Source organism: Natrix helvetica (assembly GCF_964273705.1).
Source record: "Natrix helvetica genome assembly, chromosome: 3".
Lineage (NCBI taxonomy): Eukaryota > Metazoa > Chordata > Lepidosauria > Squamata > Natricidae > Natrix > Natrix helvetica.
Window position 1 is genome coordinate 170,233,601 of NC_138549.1, and position 21,289 is coordinate 170,254,889.

The 21,289-nt window shown below is 45.6% G+C and overlaps 1 protein-coding gene across 1 annotated transcript in view; it reads left to right on the forward strand.

The window, feature by feature from the left end:
- The window catches only part of LOC309390426 (DEP domain-containing mTOR-interacting protein-like), a 44,182-nt gene extending 33,735 nt beyond the window's left edge, over window positions 1-10,447 (forward strand). Inside the window, exons 6-9 of the mRNA XM_081949767.1 lie at window positions 4,136-4,276; window positions 6,582-6,652; window positions 8,952-9,056; window positions 10,189-10,447. Of these exons, the coding sequence (XP_081805893.1) occupies window positions 4,136-4,276; window positions 6,582-6,652; window positions 8,952-9,056; window positions 10,189-10,314 (443 nt within the window). The 3' untranslated portion in view covers window positions 10,315-10,447. The remainder of the gene's footprint in view (window positions 1-4,135; window positions 4,277-6,581; window positions 6,653-8,951; window positions 9,057-10,188) is intronic.
- The last annotated feature ends 10,842 nt before the right edge of the window (window positions 10,448-21,289 follow it).

Genomic DNA, 21,289 nt, shown 5'->3' on the forward strand with positions numbered 1-21,289 from the left:
TGGATCAGGATGCTCTGTGTACAGTCACTCATGCCCTCGTCCTTTCTCGCCTGGACTACTGCAATGCTCTCTACATGGGGCTGCCCTTGAAGAGCACCCGGAGGTTTCAGCTGGTCCAGAATGCGGCCGCACAGGTTGTCATGGGGGTACCTAGGTGCTCCCATGTTACACCCCTTTTAGGCGGCCTGCACTGGTTGCCGGTTGTTTTCCGGGTGCGATTCAAGGTACTAATTATGACCTTTAAAGCGCTCCATGGCTTAGGCCCAGGGTACCTGCGAGACCACCTACTGCCACCAGTAGCCTCCCACTGTCCTGTACGATCCCACAGAGTTGGCCTCCTCAGGGTGCCGTCGGCCAAGTAGTGTCGGCTGGTGACCCCCAGGGGGAGAGCCTTCTCTGTGGGAGCGCCTTCCCTCTGGAATGAGCTGCCCCTGGAGCTCCGCATAACAGTGACGTGCAGTCAGGTGAGGCAAGTGAGGCACAGCCTCACCACTCTCATCATGAAAAAAAAAAAGTAAAAGGAAAAAGCTGAGCTAGTTGCTGCCTCACCGTGGATGACTCTGCTTAGCCTCACTGGTGCTCTCCCTCCCCAAGTGTAGTGACTTCCTCCCCAGGCCCCCATTCATTTCTCTCTCACACACACACAGCTGGATAAAACTATATAAAAATCTAGCCCAGCTTCACTGATTACAAGTTTGAAAAGGCAACGTGGCTCCACCTGCAATCAAACTACACTTGGGGAGGGAGAGCACAAGCGAGCACTGAGGAGACCACAGGAGGAGGCAGGAAGCCAGGCAAAGAGCCATGCTGTAGTACACACACTTCCCCCCAGCCTCTTTCTTTTGGAAGGCTCGGCTCGGCTCCCCTCCGGCTTCTCTGCCTCTCCTCTCACCCCAGCCTGCCAGCAGGAGGTGGTGGGTGGGCTTTATTGTGTTCCAGGCATTTCCCACCCAGACAGCAGGCTGCATTTGCAATGGTGGAGGTGTTTGGGAAAGGCAGCAGGGGAATGGGGTGGTGGTGGTGGCAGAGGAGCTGCTTTCAAGCCACTGGAAAAGATATCCAATCCAACTTTTGTGTGTGGGGGGGTTTGTTTGAGAGTGAGTGAGAGAGGGAAGGGATAGGAGAGATAGTCCAATCCAACTTCTGGGTGTGTGTGTGCGTGTGTTTGAGAGAGGGGGAGGAAGGGAGAGAGGGAGGAAGGAGGGGAAGGGAGAAGAAAAAGAAAAAGAAAGAAGGAGCAAAGGAGAAAAACAAATGCTGTCGCTTTAAATTGGAACTGAGCATGCCTGGCTGTGGAATTCTGGGAGTTGAAGTCCACAAGTCTAAAAATATTTGAAATCCAGCACTGTGTCAGTGCCTCACCAGTCATAAACCTCACCGCACGTCACTGCCGCATAATCCCTGACCTCCGGTCCTTCCGATGCGCCCTAAAAAGTTGGCTTTTCCAGCAAGCCGGCCTGGCCTGTTAATTTTAATTTTAACTTATTTTAAATGTATTGTTTTGTTTTTTTAAATTCGGTTTGTTTTTTTGGAAATGGATTAAATCTTTTTTAACTATTGGGATGTGTGTTTTTTAATGTTGTACACCGCCCTGAGTCCTTTTGGAGAAGGGCGGCATATAAATCCAAATAAACCAAACCAAACCAAAAAAGGGGAGAAGTAGAGGAAAGAAGAAAAGGAAAAGAAAGGAAGGAAAGGGAAGGAAGAGATAGGAAAGAGAAGGGAGAAGTAGAGGAAAGAAGGAAAGGAAGGAAAGAAGGGAAGGCAAAGGGAAGGGGAGGGGAAGGAAAGAAAGAGAAGGGAGAAGTAGAGGAAAGAAAGGGAAGGAAGGAAAGGTAAAGGAAAGGGAAGGGGAGGGGAAGGAAAGAAAGAGAAGGGAGAAGTAGAGGAAAGAAAGGGAAGCGAAGGGAAGGTAAAGGGAAGGGCCTATAAGGCCGGAGCTACAAATCCATTCATATTTTCCCTCTGTGCTGTTATTGCTATGACTACCATTTGCCCAGATTCAGAAAAGAATGCTATTTATTCATCTGGGAAGGTTAAAGAAATAAAACTTCTTTTCACAACAGAATGTGAAATGCTGCAGTTTTGGTCAAAGGCTGCATAAACCGACAGACAGACAAACAGACAGACAGACACACATAAGAGAAACAAAGAGAAAAACAAGACAACATCCAAATACATACGTTATAAAAATGCGTAAGACGTGCTTAGAAAAAATAGAATGGGAAAAATAAGCAGGGTATATAATAGGTTGTTACAAAGGGGAAAAGTTACAGTTCAATTTATATTTATTGCAAAAAGTATGCAAACACACACACACACACAAACAAACAAACAAACAAACAGGGTCCTTAAGTTAGGATGTGACTCCCCTGATTTTGTGACCTTTTTTGCAGAAGTCATGATGGGTGCAGTTTTGCTGAAAACCGGAGATCAGTGCTGGGTTTCAACCTACTGTATTTTGTATGAGTTGCCTGCCTTGAGCAGGGGGTTGGACTAGAAGACCTCCAAGGTCCCTTCCAACTCTACTATTGTATTGTATTGTATTATATTATTAAAGGCCTGGAGACTAAAACATATGAAGAACAGTTGCAGGATTTTGGTTTGGTTAGTCTAGAGCCGTGATGGCGAACCTATATGGCACGCGTGCCACAGGTGGCATGCGGAACCATTTGTTAGGGCATGTGAGGCATTTGTGCGCTGGCCAGCTGACTTCGGCCTTCTTTTGAGGTCGTTTTTCACCCCCCGGAGGCTTCTTTCAAGCCTCCGGAGCATGAAAAACCAGCCATGTGGGCAAACCGGAAATTTGGGAAAGGACTTCCGGTTTGCTCGTAGGGCTGATTTTCAACCTCCAGAGCCTTCAGGAGGCTTCCCTGAAGGCTACGAGGGTGAAAAACAGCCCTACAGACAAACCAGAAGTCCTTTCCTAAATTCGTAGGTCCGCTTTTTCGCCTCCTGAGTCTTCAGGGAAGCCTCCTGAAGGCTCCGGAGGTCGAAAATCGGCCCTCCGGACAAACCGGAAGTCACCATTCCCAAACTTCCGGGTTTCCCATAGGTCTGTTTTTCGCCCTCCCCAGGGCAGCTCCTGAAGCCTCCAGGGGGCCTGGGGGGGGGCTGTTTTCGCCCTCCCCAGGCTCCTAGAAAGTCTCTGGAGCCTGGGGAGGGCGAAAAAACCGTGCCAAAAGCGGGAGGAGAGGGCGCTGGTCATGTAAACATGCATGCACGGAGGGGGGGGGAGTGCATAGCATTATGGGTGTGGCACACCCGCATATGACCCCCCTGCGCTCCCCCCACTTTTGGCACGGGAGCCAAATAACGTTAGCCTCCCCTGGTCTAGAGAAAAGAAGGACTAGGAGGGACATGATAGCAGGGTTTCAGTATTTGAGAGGCTGCCACAAAGAAAGAGGGGGACAAATTATTCTACAAAGCACTACTAGAAGATAAGGCAAGAAACAATGGATGGAAACTAATAGGAGAGAGAAGCAACCTGGAATTAAGGAGAAACTTCCTAACAGTGAGGACAATTAACCAGTGGAAGAGCTTGGAAGCTTGCACCATTTTTCACACTTACGATTTTTGTAGCATTCCCCATGCTCATATCATTAATAATCAGATGCCTGGCCCTGGGTTCATACTTATGACCGTTGCGGTGTCCCAAGGTCACATGATCCCCTTTTGCGACCTGCTGACGAGCAAGATCAGTGGGGGGACCAGATTCACTTAACATCCGTATTACTAACTCAACAACTATAGCAAGAAAGGTTGTAAAATGGGGGGGAAACTCACTTCACCAATGTCTCCCTTGACCACAGAAATTTTGGGCTCAATTGGCAGTCATAAGTCGAGGACTACTTGTACTTTAGAAGTCAGGTAAGGTAGGATAACAGGAACGCAGTGGCTAAGACCCAGAACTTGTCGATCAGAAACATCGGCAGTTCGAATCCCTGCCGTGATTCACTTAACAACGGTGGTCATAAAAGGTCGTAAAATGGGGCAAAACAGATGTCTCCCTTAACAACAGAAATTTGGGGGCTCAATTGTGGTCCCGAGTTAAGGACTTACCTGTATATGTTTTAAAGAAGCTGGATTTTAATAGGTGGCGGCTGACGTCATCCAAATACCGTTTATTTTTCAGTCCAACCTAATAAGGAAATTAAAATTGTCTCGGCTGTCCGAAGAAGCAGTGTGACTTCCCTGGCTGGAGGATCCGGTCTCTATTACAACCTCTCCCCAAACCTGGGACAGGTGCCAGTTGTTGAATGCAATCCCAAATCTGGTGAGCCATTCTTCCTGATGTCTATGGAGACTCTCAGTCCCCCAGGTTGTCCCAAAGGTGCTTTTTTTCAACAGGCACCTGGACTTTCTGCTTTCCCTTCGAAGATGTTTCGCTTCCCATCCAAGAAGCTTCTTCATTCTTCCTTACGTTTACTTTCCCTTTTAAAATACCATATTTGTCGGAGTATAAGACGCACCGGAGTATAAGATGCACCAAGATTTTGAAGAGGCAAATTTTAAAAAGAAAAGTTTTTGCACTCTGCAGACCAACCCAAAATGGCCCATTTTTCACTCATTCCTGCCCTCCCCAGCCCCCAGGAGCACTCTACAAGCCTCCTAAAGGCTATGCATGGCCATTTTTGTGAAGGGGATGGGGTTTTGGGAGGCACAAAATGCTGTATTCAGTGTATAAGATGCACCCAGATTTTCAGCCTCTTATTTGAGGGGAAAAGGTGCGTCTTATACTCTGAAAAATACAGTAAGTGGAAACACTGAAACAAGAGGTCGTGTTGGAAGAAATGTCCGTCTGGGTTCAGTTCCATGTGGGGAAAAGGACACTGGAAACATAGCGGCTGTTTGGAGAGATGGTTTCAATGGTGGACAGGACCACATGGTTTGAGATCCTGGGGGGAAAAGGGGGATCACATGGCTTGAAGATCTTGAAGAAAAAGGGAAGAGATGCTGAGAGAGTCTGAGTTTTATACCCTCTCTTGGGCCCTGCCTTGGAGCTTTCTGTTCCTGTGTAAGAAATGTAATCTGATTGGTGGTCAGACTCCCAGGGGGCGGGGGTCTTAGCTGACTTTGTAGGCTGTCTGTCTTTTGAGTCCCAAGCTTGGTTGAGCTGTTGCTAGGTGATGATGTAAGGAAAAGGCTTTGGGATTCCTATTATGGCTCTGCCTGAAGGAGGCAGATCTTTGTTATGTAGAATAGACTGGCTCAGGCCTTATTGGCCCAGTGACAAAGATGGGGGGAGTTTCTGCCTCCCTTTTAGGGGGAAATATTCCACCCTTTTAATATTTCCTAAAATATTTCATTTTCTAGGAGAGGGGTGGGTGCTAACTTCCTACCGTAGCATCATGAGGGGTGATTATATACAGGTAATCCTCAACTTGCAACCATTTGTTTAGTTCAAAGTTACAACATCACTGAAAAAAGGGACTTGTGACCATTTCTCACACTCATGACCATTGGGGCATGTGATCAAAATACGGACGCTTGGCAACTGCTTCACATTTATGACGGTTGCAACGTCCTGGGGCCACGTCATCCTCTTTTGCGACCTTCTGACAAGCAGAGTCAAGGGGGAAGCCAGATTCACTTAACAACCATGTTGCTTACTTAACAACCGCAGTGATTCACTTAACAACTGTGTCAAGGAAGCTCATAAAACGGAGGCAAAACTCAGTCAACAACTGTCTTGCTTAGCAAGAGATATTTTGGGCTGCAAGCCGAGGACTACCTATAATATGTAACTGATTTGCCTATCGTATTTTCCCCCTTTCCTTTTTAAAATAATAATAATAATACCTTTATTAATTTTCAAAGTCAAACATTAAAATACAAGCGAACATAACAGGGAAAGTTAATATCAAAACTAATTATAAAAGTGACCAATAATTACAACCAACACATTTAAGGGTCTTCAATATCTTTTAAGGGATACGGTGGCTCAGTGGCTAAGACGTTGAGCTTGTCAATCAGAAAAAGGTCGGCAGTTCGGCGGTTTGAATCCCTAGCGCCGTGTAACGGTGTAACGGAGTGAGCGCCTGTGACTTGTCCCAGCTACTGCAAAACTAGCAGTTCGAAAGCATGTAAAAAATGCAAGTAGAAAAAATAAGAACCATCTTTGGTGGGAAGGTAACTGTTCTGTGAGCCTTCGGCGTTTAGTCATGCCGGCCACATGACCAGAGACATTTTCGGACAGCGCTGGCTCTTTGGCTTTGAAACGGAGATGAGCACCGCCCCCTAGAGTCGGGAACAGCTAGCACATATGTGCGAGGGGAACCTTTACCCTTAAATGCCTTTTAGTTTGAAAGATAATCAGTAATTGTTTATTTGTTTATTAAATTTATACGCTGCGTATCTCGCCTAGAGATTCAACAACCAGCTTCCAAATTTAAGCAGATAATACCGATATTTTAAAATACTAATAATCCACTTTCTAAAATACCCACATATATAAAACATTATTCTCTTAATCTTAAGGCGAGCGAGAATAAATGGTCCAATGTGATTATTTGAACAGCTAGAATGTCTCTCTTGTCCAACCCAATCTAATCCTCAATTTTTCTTTCTTTCCCTGCAAGTCTTGAAGAAATCCGTCACCAATGAAGAGCTTTTGACTCCCGGGGCACCTTACATCAAGAAAACACTGACAGTGAGTCTACAGGTCACCAAGTTAGCCTTCTTGCTGAAATCCATTTTTCTGACTGGAACTCAGAACATCCCAACAGTATTTGCAGATAAAAGTTTCACCTCAAGGTCATTTCCTAGTGAAGTGATGGGCACATCCATGTCACGTCTTTGACAATGGTGCGATAAGTCATCTCCCACTCTTTTATTTTAACAGAGTTGGAAGGGGCCTTAGAGGTCATCTAGTCCAACCTCCCCCCCTCAAGCAGGAGACCCTACACCATTTCTGACAGATGGCAGTCCAGTCTCTTCTTGAAAGCTTCCAGGGATGAAGCTCCCACAACTTCTGAAGGCAACTTCTGTTCCATGGGTTGATTGTTCTCACTGTCAGAACATTTCTCCATATTTCCAGGTTGAATCTCTCCTTGGTCAGTTTCCATCCATTCTTCCTTGCCTGGCCTTCAGGTGCTTTGGGCAAAAGCTTGATCCCCCCCTCTCTGTGGCAGCCCCTCAAATATTGGAAGACTGCTATCATGTCTCCCCTGGTTCTTCTCTTCACTAGACTAGCCATGCCCAGTTCCTGCAACCGTTCATCGTATGTTTTAGCCTCCAGTCCTCTAATCATCTTTGTTGGTCTTCTCTGCATGGCTTTTGACTTCTCAGTCTATCTCAGTCAGTGGTGGGATTCAATTTTTTTTACTACTAGTTCTGTGGGTGTGGCTTGGTGGGCGTGGCATACCTTTGTGGGTGTGGCTTGGTGGGCATGGCAGGGGAAGGATACTGTAAAATCTCCATTCTCTCCCAATCAGCTGGGACTCGGGAGGCAGAGAATAGATGGGGGTGGGGCCAGCCAGAGGTTCTCCGAACTACTCAAAATTTCCGCTACTGGTTCTCCAGAACTGGTCAGAACCTGCTGAATCCCACCTCTGATCTCCGTGTTCCTCAGCCTTGACCGCTCTAAGAGGTATGGACTTCAACTCCCAGAATTCCCCAGCCAGTAGGGGAACTGAAGTCCACCCCTCTCAAAGTGTCCAAGGTTGAGAAATGCTGCTCTGTCTTGGGATCGGTGGCCTGCCACCCAAGTGGTAAGGATGGTACCTTTTCATAGCATCAACCAAGGATGACCTACCCAGTTTCCCCATCCTTAATTCTTGAAGACTTTGTGGAAACGTCCATGTATTTGTCTTGACCACAGTATGAGAGTCATTCACCACTGCCGTTTTTCCAAGATGCAACTTGATTTCCTATCCTACTCTGTAGCCTGGGCTTCCCTCAGCTGTCCTCTCTGAGTCCATCCAGGCCCGACCACGTTGAGTTTCCAAACACAGACAAAGTCTGTAGAAGTGTGAGTCAAAAGAAGAATCAAGCAATAATATGTTTTGTGGATACATAGATAAAGCTTTCTTTTTCTTCCTTCCTCCTCCCCCCCTCCTCCTCTTCTTCTTCTTTTCCTCCTCTTCTCCTTCTCCTCCCTCTCTTCTTCCTCTTCCTCTTCCTCTCCTCCTCCTCCTTCTCCTCCCTCCTTCTCTTCTCTTCCTCCTCCTCTTCTCCCCTCCCCTCTTCTCCTTCCTTCTCCTTCTCCCCCTCCCCCTTTTCTTCTTCCTCCTCTTCTCCTCCTCCCTCCTCCTCTTCTCCTTCCCTCCTCTCCTCCTCCTCTTCTCCTTCTCTTTCCTTCTCCCCCTCCCCTCTTCTTCCTCTTCCTCTCCTCCTCCTCCCTCCTTCTCTTCTCCTCCTCCTCTCCTCCTCCTCTCCTCCTCCCCCTCTCCTCCTCCTCCTCTTCTCCTTCCTTCTCCTCCCCCTCCTCCCCCTCTTCTTCTTCCTCCTCTTCTCCTCCTCCCCCCTCTCCTCCTCCTCTTCTCTTTCTCCTTCCTTCTCCTTCCTTCTCCCCCTCCCCCTCCTCATCTTCTTCTCTTCCTCTCTTCTTCTCCTTTTCATTCTTCTCTTCTTCTTCCTCTTCTTCTTCTCCTCTTCCTCATCTTCTTTTTTCTCCTCCTCTTCTTCTTCTCCCCCTCTCCCCTCCCCCCTCCTCCTCTTCTTCTCCTCCTCCTCCCCTCCCCCTCTTCTTCTCCTTTTCATCCTCCTCTTCTTCTTCCTCTTCTCCTCTTCCTCCTCTTCTTTTTTCTCCTCCTTCTCCTCTTCTTCTTCTACCCCTCCCCCTCCTCTTCCCCATCTTCCTATTCCTCCTCTTCTTCTCCTTATCCTCCCCTCCCCCCTCTTCTTCTTCTTATTCTTCTTCTCCCCTCCCCCCTTCCTGCTCCCTGATTCTCCTCATCTTCTCCTCCTCTCCCCCTCTTCTTCTTCCTCGTTTACCTTCTCATTTGCAGATTGTAGGGGATGCAGTTGGCTGGGGTTTTGTAGTCCGTGGAGGTCAGCCATGCCACATCCAAGCTGTAGATCCAGGAGGACCAGCTGCTGCTGCTGGCATGAAGGTACTAGATTTGGGCCTCATGAATTAGGTACATAGGGACTTCATCTCTGATTTTTTTCCCAGACAAAGGTCCTTCCATCCATCCACCCACTGCTCATGTTTTATCAGATCGGGAGGTGGAAAACCTCCTAGCATCAACAGGAAGCTGCCATTGTCCTTTCTTTTGAAGGGCCAGTCAACAAGTGTTTCAAGCTGAAATGAATTTAGCACCTGCTCCCAGACATCTCCAGCTTGCCTAGATCCATGGTGCTCCCTGACCTTGGCTGTTTTCTTGCAAACATATCATGACCCAACTAGCTAACACCATCACTGCTGGAAGGGAGTGGGGGTGACTTTCTGTTTATGGAAAAATGGCCTGCCTTGTCAGGGTTAGGGAAAATATTCTTGGTAGTTCCTTGATTTTTATGCATAGATGCATGCATGTATATATGTGTGTATGTGTGTATGTGTGTATGTGTGTGTGTGTGTGTGTGTGTGTGTGTGTGTGTGTATGTATGTATGTATGTATGTATGTATGTATGTATGTATGTATATCTAAACTGCCCATCTCCCTCAAGGATCAGGCTGTTGTGCACTGTTTGTGTCTGAGTTAGCACTTCCTTGATTGGGTCCGTTCCCAGAATCCTTAGCCAAAGGATTATCTTTCCAAAGAAGGCTGAATATTCTACTAGCCAATGGAATGTTACTAGTAGAAGATAGAAGTAGAAGATAGATAGATGAGAGAGAGAGAGAGATGATAGATTAGTAGATAGATATAAGATAGATGAGGAGTGTGTGTGAGAGAGAGACAGAGAGAGAGAGACACACACACACAGAGAGAGATACAGACAGAGAGAGAAGAGACACACAGAGAGAGAGACAGACAGACAGATAGAGAGAGACAGAGAGAGAGACAGAAAGAGAGAGAGAGACAGAGAGAGAGAGAGACAGAGACACAGAGAGAGAGACAGAGAGAGACACACACAGAGAGAGATGATAGATTAGTAGATAAATATAAGATAGAGAGATGAGGGGTGTGTGTGTGTGAGAGAGAGAGGGGGGGGAGGGAGAGAGAGAGAGAGAGAGGGAGAGAATGAATAGAGTGTTGTTTAGTTCAGGGGTGTTTTACTTGTCTCTGTTTCTTCCTTTTCCAGGTCTGCCAATTTGTCTACTCGGTGAATGGGATGTATGTTTTACATTTGGATTACCAGACTGTGAGCAATCTCATTGTGACAGGACCTCGGACTCTGGTGCTCGAAGTGATGGAAGAGGACGAATGAGAGTTTTCCTCCGTCCTCCTCTCCCCAACCTTTTGAGATCAGTACTCACTTTGCCAGCTGTGGTGTCAACCCAGAGGCTAGCTGGACACGTGGAAGGTCCGATCCATGTCCCTGAACCCTAAAAACATTGGCTTTTTATATTTTTATATCTATTACCTTCTCAACCTCAGCAAGTTAAAGATTCATGGACTTCATGGCTGGCTGGGGATTTCTGGATGTTGAAGTCCAGACATGTTCAAGTTACCAAGGTTGAGAAATACTGAGGGACAAAGAAGAGGGGGGGGGGGTTCAAGCTATTCTCCAAAGCACCTGAGGGTGGGACAAGAAGCAATGGGTGGAAACTAATCAAGGAGAGAAGCAACTTAGAACTGAGGAGACATTTCCTGACAGTGAGAACAATGAATCAGTGCAACAGAAGTTGCCTCCAGAAGTTGTGAATGCGCCAACACTGGAAGTCTTTAAGAAGAGATTGGACAACCATGTGTCTGAAATGGTAAAGAGTCTCCTGCTTGAGTGAACAGGTGGATTAGAAGACTTTTCTAAAACCCCTGAAGGTCAAACAAGGAACATTGGGTGGAAACTCATCAAGGAGAGATTCAACCTGGAAATAAGGAGGAATTTTCTGAAACTGAGAACAATCAACCGATGGAAGAGAAGTTGCCTTTAGAAGTTGTAGGAGTTTCATCACTTAATATGATCTTAGTATCCTTCCCCTTCCATGCCCATCAAGCCACACCCACCAAGGCATGCCACGCCCACCAAGCCACGCCCACACAACCGGTGGTAAAAAAAATTGAATCCCACCACTGACTGAGATAGACGGAGAAGTCAAAAGCCATGCAGAGAAGAGCAACAAAGACGATTAGGGGACTGGAGGCTAAAACATAGGAAGAACGGTTGCAGGAACTGGGCATGGCTAGTCTAGTGAAGAGAAGGACCAGGGGAGACAGGATAGAAGTCTTCCAATATTTGAGGGGCTGCCATAGAGAAGAAGAGGGTCAAGCTATTCTCCAAGCTTTGAAGAAGAGACTGCACTGCCATCTGTCAGAAACGGTGTAAGGCAGTGACGGCTAACTTTTTCGTCATTGTGTGTCGAAAGTGCGTGCGTGTGCCCACATCCATAATGCAATGAGCTCGCACCACCCCCTCGCACTCCCCGCCACCCATGCCCCCCCCTCCCGTGCATGCGTGGCAGATACCCGAAAATCAGCTGGCTGGTGGGAGGCGCTTGCACATGCCCGGTGGAGCTGAGCTGGGGCAACGACTCGTGTGCCTGCAAAGAGGGCTCCATAGGTTCATCATCATGGGTGTAGGGTCTCCTGCTTTTGGGGTTGGACTAGATGACCTCCAAGGTCCCTTCTAACTCTGTTATTCTGAAATGCAACTTGGCAATTCAGAGACGATTTTGGAAGACGTGCTCCTGAAACGGAGTGAAAACCTAAGCAGGTTGTTATTTTTTTTTAAAGAGGTCTCATAAATTTGACAGTAGATTGCAAATTCATTACCTCTTTCTCATGCCCCCCACCCCCCGCCCCGGTCTATTACAGAGAATTGAGGGGAGAGTAACTATTTTGCAAGGTTATTGCACAATGCTATCCAAGATGCCTCTGTGTCTTGAGTAAATTATCTGGCAAGATATGGGGAAGCTGGCAGAAAAAATAAACTTGTGATTTGAACAAGATTCTTAAAAAGGGACAAATAACTAAATGAGAAGGTGAAATATAGGTATGTACCGTATTTTTCAGACTATAAGACGCACTGGTGTATAAGATGCACCAATATTTTGAAGAAGTAAGTAAGGAAAAAAAGTTTTTGTCCTCCCCGGCCCCCGGTACCATTCTGCAGGCTTCAGCAGGGCGAAGGGAAGGCAAAAACACCCTCTTTTTCACCAAAACGAGGGCATTTTCCCCTTCCCCCAGCCCTGCTGAAGCCTGCAGAGTGCTCCTGGGGGATGGGGTAAGGCAAAACCACCCCCATTTTGGTGGAAAATGGCCCGTTTTTTGCCCATTTTTCACAAAAATGGGATGCAGGGGTGGGGCTTCAGGAGGCCAAAAATGGCTGTATTCGGTGTATAAGATGCATCAACATTTCCACACTGTTTTAGGAGGGAAAAAGCTGCGTCTTATACTCCGAAAAATACAGTAAGTATAGGTAGCCTTCGGTGTATGACAGCAATTTAGCCAAAAATGGCTGTTGCTAAGTGAGACTATGGTTAAGTGATTTTCCCCTCATTTTATGACCTTTCTTGCCACAGTTGTTAAGTAAAGCACTATAGTTGTTAAGTTAGTAACTTGGTTGTTAAGTGAATCTGGCTTCCCTCATTGACTTTGCTTCTCAGAAGGTCACAAAAGGGGATCCTCACACGACTCCGGGGTAGTAGAACCGTCATAAATATGAGCCAGTTGCCAGTGATTTGAATTTTGATCTCATGACCGTGGGGACAGTGCAACAATCGTGTGCAAAAATTGACACTTTCTTCAGTGCCGTTGTAACTTCAAACGGCCACTAAATGGATGGTTATAAGTTGAGGGCCACCTGTATTCTCAGCACGCCAGCAAGAAAGCAACTTTAGGACTATTGTTTTGATTATTATTTTTGTAACGATGCCGAGAATCGAAATGCTTCCCCAGAAACGACATTTCTCCAAATCGTTACCAATTCCTCTATTTAGCGCTCTATTTATGAAATTATTATTTTCCCGCCCCTGGCCTGGAGAAATTGACAGGAATTTGGACAAACATACCATTCTGTCAACCCTGGGACCATTGTCAACTAACAAAGCACCTTTTCGAAACTTGTCTTCGCGGCAAGGATCGAAATATTACCCTCCTCACCTCCAGCTCTTGATTTCAAGTCTGAACATTGCCTTGTCTTTCCACTGACATCCGAGCGCCGGGGGAAAAAAATATATATAAAAGGGTTTTGTAATGTGATATTTCTTTAATTTTCTCTACGATCACAGAACAGCGCGTGCAGGGGTGGGCTTCAAACATTTCAGCAACGGGTTCCCTGCCCGGTTGCTGGGTGGGCGTGGCGTCTCTTCCCCGCGGCCCTGACATGCTTCTCTGCCTTCCGTGCGGCCTTCCGCTTGCCTGCCTTCGCAAGCTGGCCACGGGGATGCCAGGAAGGCTGCGGGGAAGGCAGGGAAGCATGGCAGGGCTGCGGGGAAGGGGGCAGGGGCAGCTAGCTAAGACGCGATTTGCAGGCTTACCTGGCAGACAGATCAGGGGTGCAGTGCTTCAGGCACGCAAGCTACAGAGCAGAGACTGGGTGGGGTGAGCAAGTGGCGACCGGAGGGGGGACTGGTTCGGGGGCGTGGCCAGCCAGCAGTCACTACCGGTTCTGCGACCCAGGCCAGCATATCACTACTTGTTCATCCGAACTGGTCTGAACTGGTAGGAGCCCACCTCTGGACAGAACAATTAACGAGTGGGATGGCTCGCCTCCAGAAGTTGTTTGAAGAAGAGATTGGACAACCATTTGCCTGAAACGATAATAGGGTTTCCGCTTTACCCTGGGGTTGGACTAGAAGACCTCCAAGCTCCCTTCCAACCCTGTTATTCTGTCAAAAGCTGACCTCCAATAACTTCTACAATTTTCCCCTCTGTTTTCTTCTCGTCGCCTCTTCTTCCTTTCTGCTGAAACAAACGTGTCTTTTAAGAATCAATCAGGGCATGTCATTGTATGCCACGTCTATTTTTAGAGGGTCAAAAGAATGACGCTTGGTTTTTTTTTAGGCTATTCAGTAGGAATTGGTGGATAGATGATTAGGCAAAGGGCTGATTAAAAATGCTTCTTTTACGGAAGTGCTCTGCCTGTGTGTCTATGAGACTCTCTGTCTCTCTCTGTTTCTCTCTCTCTGTTTCTCTCTCTCTTTCTCTTTTTCTCTGTCTTTCTCTCTCTGTGTCTCTCTCTATTTCTCTGTATGTGTCTCTCTCTCTGTCTCTTTCTCTGTCTCTGTTTCTGTCTTTCTGTCTGTGTGTCTCTCTCTTTCTCTTTGTCTCTCTCTCTCTTTCTCTCCCTGTCTTTCTCTGTGTCTCTGTCTCTCTTTCTCTCTGTCTGTCTTTCTCTCTGTCTCTGTCTTTCTCTCTGTGTGTCTCTCTGTCTTTCTCTTTGTGTCTCCATCTCTTTCTCTCTCTGTCTTTCTCTCTTTGTGTCTCTCTCTGTCTCTTTCTCTTTGTATCTGTCTCTCTGTCTCTTTCTCTCTGTGTCTTTCTCTCTCTGACTCTCTCTGTCTCTCTCTCTCTCTGTGTCTCTCTCTCACACACACAGACAGACACACATAGCCTTCTCAATACTTTCTTTCACTAAATCCACCACTGTCTTTAGCTTGGTTTGTCTGTTTGGGTGACCAGGAATAGAAAATTCCACCCAGAATTAACCTAGCAGGGCTGATGGTAACCACTTCCTGTCCTCTTGGATTCCGTTGAATTTTTCATGAAGGGCTTTTCAGAAACCTGAAAGCAAGGCTTTTTAATTTTTTAATTTATTATTATTTTTAAATCCTGGATTTCTTCCGCTGACGAATGAATTGAATTAGCCTCATCCCTTCCTGCTGTAGGAAGTTAGTACCCACCCTGTCCTAGAAGAATGAAATATCCAAGGAAATATTGAAAAGGCAGAATATTGTATTTCTCTGGATGTGAAAAGGGAGAAACATGTTTTTAAAGACAAAGTAACTCCCTGCAGCTTCCTGCCACCCCCCCTCCACCTTTGTCAATGGGACATTAAAGGCCTGCACCAGTCTATTCTACTGTAGGAAGCTAAAACCCTCCTAGAAGAATGAAATGTGTGCAAAAATGTGTGCAAAAATAGGTCTGTGCATGTGCAAAACATTAAAAAAAAGAAAGCAATACATTTATGCAATTGCAATTGTTCTGCACAGGCGCAGAATCAAAAATCAAGATGGTAGGAGAATCGGTTCAGAGGCGTGACAGACCTGGGTGGCTGCGGGTTCCAGCGACCCAGGGCCACCAAGCTACTACCAGTTTGGCCAAACTGTTCCGAACTGGTGGGAACTCACCTCTGGAGTGGAGTAAAGTGGAGTGTGGAGTGGAGAATGGAGTATAGAGGAGTGTAGAGTGGAGTGGAGTGGAGTAGAATGTAGTGTACTCCACTCCACTTTACACTACTAGGGTTGAGTGGAGTGGAGAATGGAGAGTAGAGTAGAGTAGAGTAGAGAATAGAGTAGCATATAGAATGGAATGGAGTAGAGTGTAGAGTACAGTGTAGTATAGAGTAGAATAATAATAATAATAATAATAATAATAATAATAATAATAATAATAATAATAATAATAATAATAATAATAATAATAATATTATTTAATGCTTCTAGACCGCCCCCTCTCCCGCAAGGGACTCGGGGCGGTGTACAGTTCATACAAAATATAACAGGATACAATAAAATTAAATTAAATCTGTACAGTTGACAATTGACATGGAGGAGGTTAAAATGTAGTTAAAAGAACTGTACAAAGCAGATATAAAATAAATTCAAACCCCTAAAAACAAATACAGTAAATTAAAAAGCCCCTAAAATAACCAGATATAATACATTTGCCAGGAGGGACAGTTGAATTATGCCAGGCCCGCTAATCGGAACAGGTGGGTCTTCAGTTTTTGCCGGAAGGAGCGGAGGTCAGTAGTGGTTCTGATGTCGGGGGGGAGGTCATTCCAGAGGGTTGGGCCCATCACAGAGAAGGCCCTACTCCTCGGTGTCGCCCGCTGGCATTGCCTAGTGGACGGCACCAGGAGAAGGCCCTCCCTGTGTGAGCGAATTGGCCGCAGGGATGTATGTGGGAGGATGCGATCCCGCAAGTAACTAGGTCCCGTGCCATGGAGCGCTTTAAAGATGGTAATCAGCACCTTGAAACGCACCCGGAAAACCACAGGCAGCCAGTGCAGCTCGCGCAGGAGTTTGGCCAAACTGTTCCGAATGTAGAATGAGTGTAGAGAGGAGTGTAGAGAAGTGGAGTAGAGTGTAGAAGAGTGTGTAGAGTAGAGTAAAATAGAGTTGAGTTGAGTAGAATGAGTTTCATTTGCACTTTAAAATCCCACGGGTTAATATTATTTCAGTATGGTTAATTCTGGACTTATGATCCCTATTGAGCCTAAATAGACAGTTAAGCAAATTTCGCCCCATTTTATGACCTTTCTTGCCCCTGTTGTTAAGTGAATCACTGCAGCTGTTCAGTTACCACATTGTGGCATTTTAGCTCTTCTAGACATTTTCTTTCAGCACAGTAAGAAGATCAAGGAAGACCAATAAGCCTATAATAAATTTGATAGTAATCCCGCTTATTTGATTATTTTCGTGTTTGCATTTCATGATTCTCCACTAGAGAAATCTCTGCACCAAAAAAAACCGAGATGAGGGAGGGGTCAAATGTGTCATCAACCTTAAATACCCACAAGAGATCTAAGTCCAGTTCACCGTGAATTCAATGGACTCTTATCTACCACTCATTTGCTTTAACAGAATAACAGATATGGAAGGGACCTTGGAGGTCTTCTAGTCCAACCCATAGCTGAGGCAGGAGACCGTATATCATTTCAGACAAATGGTTGTCTAATTTCTGCTTGAAAACCTCCAGTGATGGAGCACCAGAAGTGGTATTCAGCCAGTTCTGACAGGTTCTGGAGAACCGGTAGCGGAAATGAGTAGTTTGGAGAACTGGGAAATAGGCTGGCCCCGCCCATGCTGCCTCCCTGCCTCCCAGCTGATCTTTTGTTGCCCTGAACGTTAGTGGGGTGGGGAGGGAATGGGGATTTTGCAGTATCCTCCTCCTGCCACACCCACAAAGCCACGCCACGCCCACAAAGTCCTGCCATGCCCACAAAGCCACGCCCACAACATCTGGAGACCAGCCATTCCACTATTTGATTATTGTTACTGTCCACAAATTTATCCTTAATCCTAGGTTGGTTCCCTTGATTATTTCCATTGGCTTCAGGAGCTTTTTCTGTGATGGCCCATCAAGTACTGGAAGATAACTATCTCATCACCCTTGGTTCTTCTCTTCGTTAGGCTAACAGCCAGGAAATTTATCCTTAGTTCTAGGTTGCTTCTCTCCTTGTTTATTTTCCACCCATTGCTTCTTGTCCTGCCCTCAGGTGCTTTGGAGAATAGCTTGACTTCCGTTAGTAGCTCAGATTCTTGTAGAGAGCTTAAGCGTGCAATAAACCTTTATGTGCCTTTATGTGCCTGGATGTCCTGTTTTCTTGGGCTTGATTAGTGGATTATGATCAGTTTCATATCATCGGTTCAAAGCAGGTATGTTGCTGCTTGAACGTGTCCGTCTATCTGCCTGCTGTTGTCAGCGTTCCAAATATCATCCAGAATTAAATCAGAGTCCAAGGCAGGGCTATCCTTAAAGTTCCAATTTAATAAGGCAGACATGTTGGCAACGAACTGTGGAATCCCAAATCTAAAAGCTTCCTGGGATTCCACCCAGTTGAAAGTTCATGATCTTATCCCCACACCCATAAACCCTTCACATGGTCCAATCTTCTTCGGCCATGCTGGGATCTCCACCCAGCTAGTTCCGGTCAGGTGCAGAGGTGAGGAGACATAAGATGACCTTGGGCTTCTAGAAAGGAATGACAACAACACATTCCACAATTCCTCTCCTTTCTATTCCCCCTCCCAATTACTACACTAATGAAACAGCATAATGAAATAATAGAGAGTGTGGCAGGCCAAAGATCCTAAAAAGGAATATAACTGCAGGCTGACAGCTGTAATCTGAAATCAAAATGGAGATTATGCTGTCCCTTCTCTGCTTTTGAAGCCCTAAGCAGTTCCACCAACTCAGAAGAGCAACTGAAGTTAATTAGGGGAATATTTGATTTAAAACGAGAAATATGGCCCTTTGTAGATCAATTTGGCTTGCCAGTCATACTAAGGAATGTACAAGGTTTCAGGGCTGAAATGATACTATAAGCGTAAAACCAAGCCAGTTTGGAGTAGTGGTTAAAGACTTGAAGTGTGTTTATTTATTTATTTGTATTCATTTATTGACTTTGCTTCTCAGAAGATCACAGAAGAGGCTCACATGACCCTTGCCAAGCACCTGCATTTTGAACAAGTGGCCGTGGGATACAACGGTCGTAAGTGTGACAAATGCTCATAAGTCACTGTTTTCAGTGCTGTTGTAACTTTGAAGGGTCGCTAAATGAACGGTTTTAAGTCGAGGACTACCTGTACAACTTCCCTCCAGAAGTTGTGAATGCTCCAACACTGGAGGTTTTAAAGAAGAAATTGGACAACTATTTGTCTGAAGTGGTGTAGGGTTTCCTGCCTAAGCAGGGGGTTGGATTAGAAGACCTCCAAGATCCCTTATTCTATTCTATTCTATTCTATTCTATTCTATTCTATTCTATTCTATTCTATTCTATTCTACTCTACTCTACTCTACTCTACTCTACTCTACTTTAAAATCCAGACACCATTAAAGGTAAAGGTTCCCCTTGCACATATGTGGTAGTCGTTCCCGACTCTAGGGGGCGGTGCTCACCTCCGTTTCAAAGCCAAAGAGCCAGCGCTGTCCAAAGACGTCTCCATGATCATGTGGCCGGCATGACTAAACGCCAAAGGCGCACAGAACGCTGTTTACCTTCCCACCAAAGGTGGTCCCTATTTTTCCACTGACATTTTTACGTGCTTTCGAACTGCTAGGTTGGCAGAAGCTGGGACAAGTAACGGGAAATCACTCCATTGGGAGTGAGGGATTCAAACCGCTGAACTGCCGACCTTTCTGATCGATAAGCTCAGCATCTTAGCCATTGAGCCACCGTGTCCCTATCCAGACACCATTAGAGAGCAACAAACTGAAGGTCTTCCCTGTTTCTTGGTGCCCTCTAATGATCACCGGGATAATTGCAGCCCAGTTACTGAGTCCAAGCCATCCGTGCACAAATGTCAATCTCAAAGGAGGAAAAATTGCACTTTTTGGAGTGAAAAACGGTCATACGTCACTTTTGACAGCACAGTTGTAACTTCAAATGGTCACTGAATGAATGGTTGTAAGTCAAGGGCTACCTGTACTAATTTTGTACAGCATACCTGGCTACCTCTATTCAAAGAGACCCACATGCTGTAAACCAAGATTGTGAAACCATGATTGATCTTAGAATGGGGTCCAGAGCCAATAGAGCTTAATAAAAGTTTTTTCATGATCCTTTATTCAAACTATCCTATTCTAGGTAGTCTTCAAGGGTGGCCCCTTTATAGTATGGTATGGTATACAATACAATACAATAGCAGAGTTGGAAGGGACCTTGGAGGTCTTCTAGTCCAACCCTCTGCCTAGGCAGGAAACCCTATACCGTTCCAGATAAATGGCTATCCAACATCTTGTTAAAGACTTCCAGTGTTGGGGCATTCACAACTTCTGGAGGCAAGCTGTTCCACTGATTACTTGTTCTAATTGTCAGGAAGTTTCTCCGCAGTTCTAAGTTGCTTCTCTCCTTGGTGAGTTTCCACCCATTGCTTCTTGTTCTACCCTCAAGTGCCTTGGAGAATAGTTTGACTCCCTCTTCTTTGTGGCAACCCCTGAGATATTGGAACACTGCTATCATGTCTCCCCTAGTCCTTCTTTTCATTAAACTAGACATACCCAGTTCCTGCGACTGTTCTTCATGTGTTTTAGCCTCCAGTCCCCTAATCCTCTTTGTTGCTCTTCTCTGCACTCTTTCTAGAGTCCCCACATCTTTTCTACATCGTGGTGACCAGAACTGAATGCAGTATTCCAAGTGTGGCCTTACCAAGGCCTTATAAAGTGGTATTCACACTTCACGTGATCTTGATTCTCTCCCTTTGTTTATGCAGCCTAGAACTGTGTTGGTATGGTATGATATGGTATGGCATAGTTAGTATAGTATAGCATAGCATAGCATAGCATAGCATAGCATAGCATAGCATTATTATATATATTATATATAGTATTGTTATATTATAGTGTTAATACCACTTTATAATGTCTTGGCAAGACCTCACTTAGGAATACTGCATTCAGTTTTGTCTCAACAATGTAAAAAAGATGAAAAACCTTGCCAAAAACAACCCTGCAGGGATGTGTTCCAGACAATTATCAAGAATTAACAAAGACACAAAAGTAAGTGAATACAACAGTGATATAGCTGGTTGTTGGTTCAGCAGTATGAAACAACTGAGACAGTATAGGTGGTACCTTGCTCAATAGTAGTAACTGTGAGAGGGATCTTGGAGTCCTAGTGGACAACCATTTAAATAGGAGCCAGCTGTGTGCAGCAGCTGCCAAAAAAGCCAAGACAGTCCTAGGCTGCATCAACAGAGGGATAGAATCAAGATCACGTGAAGGGTTAATACCACTTTATAAGGCCACACCTGGAATACGGCATTCAGTTTTGGTCGCCACGATGTAAAAAAGATGTGGAGACTCTAGAGAGAGTGCAGAGAAGAGCAACAAAGAGGATTAGGGGACTGGAGACTAAAACCTATGAGGAACGGTTGCAGGAACTGGGTATGTCTAGTTTAATAGAAAGAAGGACCAGGAGAGACAGGATAGCAGTCTTCCAATATCTCAGGGGTTGCCACAAAGAAGAGGGAGTCAAACTATTCTCCAGGGCACCTGCAGGCAGAACAAGAAGAAATGGGTGGAAACTAATCAAGGAGAGAAGCAACTTAGAACTAAGAATAAATTTCCTGACAGTGAGAACAATTAATCAATGGAACAACTTGCCTCCAGAAGTTGTAAATGGTCCAACACTGGAGGTTTTTAAGAAGGTGTTGGATAACTACTTGTTTGAAGTGGTGTAGGGTTTCCTGCCTAAGCAGAGGGTTGGACTAGAAGACCTCCAAGGTCCCTTCCAACTCTGTTATTCTACATTCTATATAGTAATCGCCCCAACATGAAAACTTTGCCATATGCTGATTCCTCCTGCCTGTTTTTGACTTTTGTTTTCTTCTGCGTTCCGAAACAAAGCTATTACA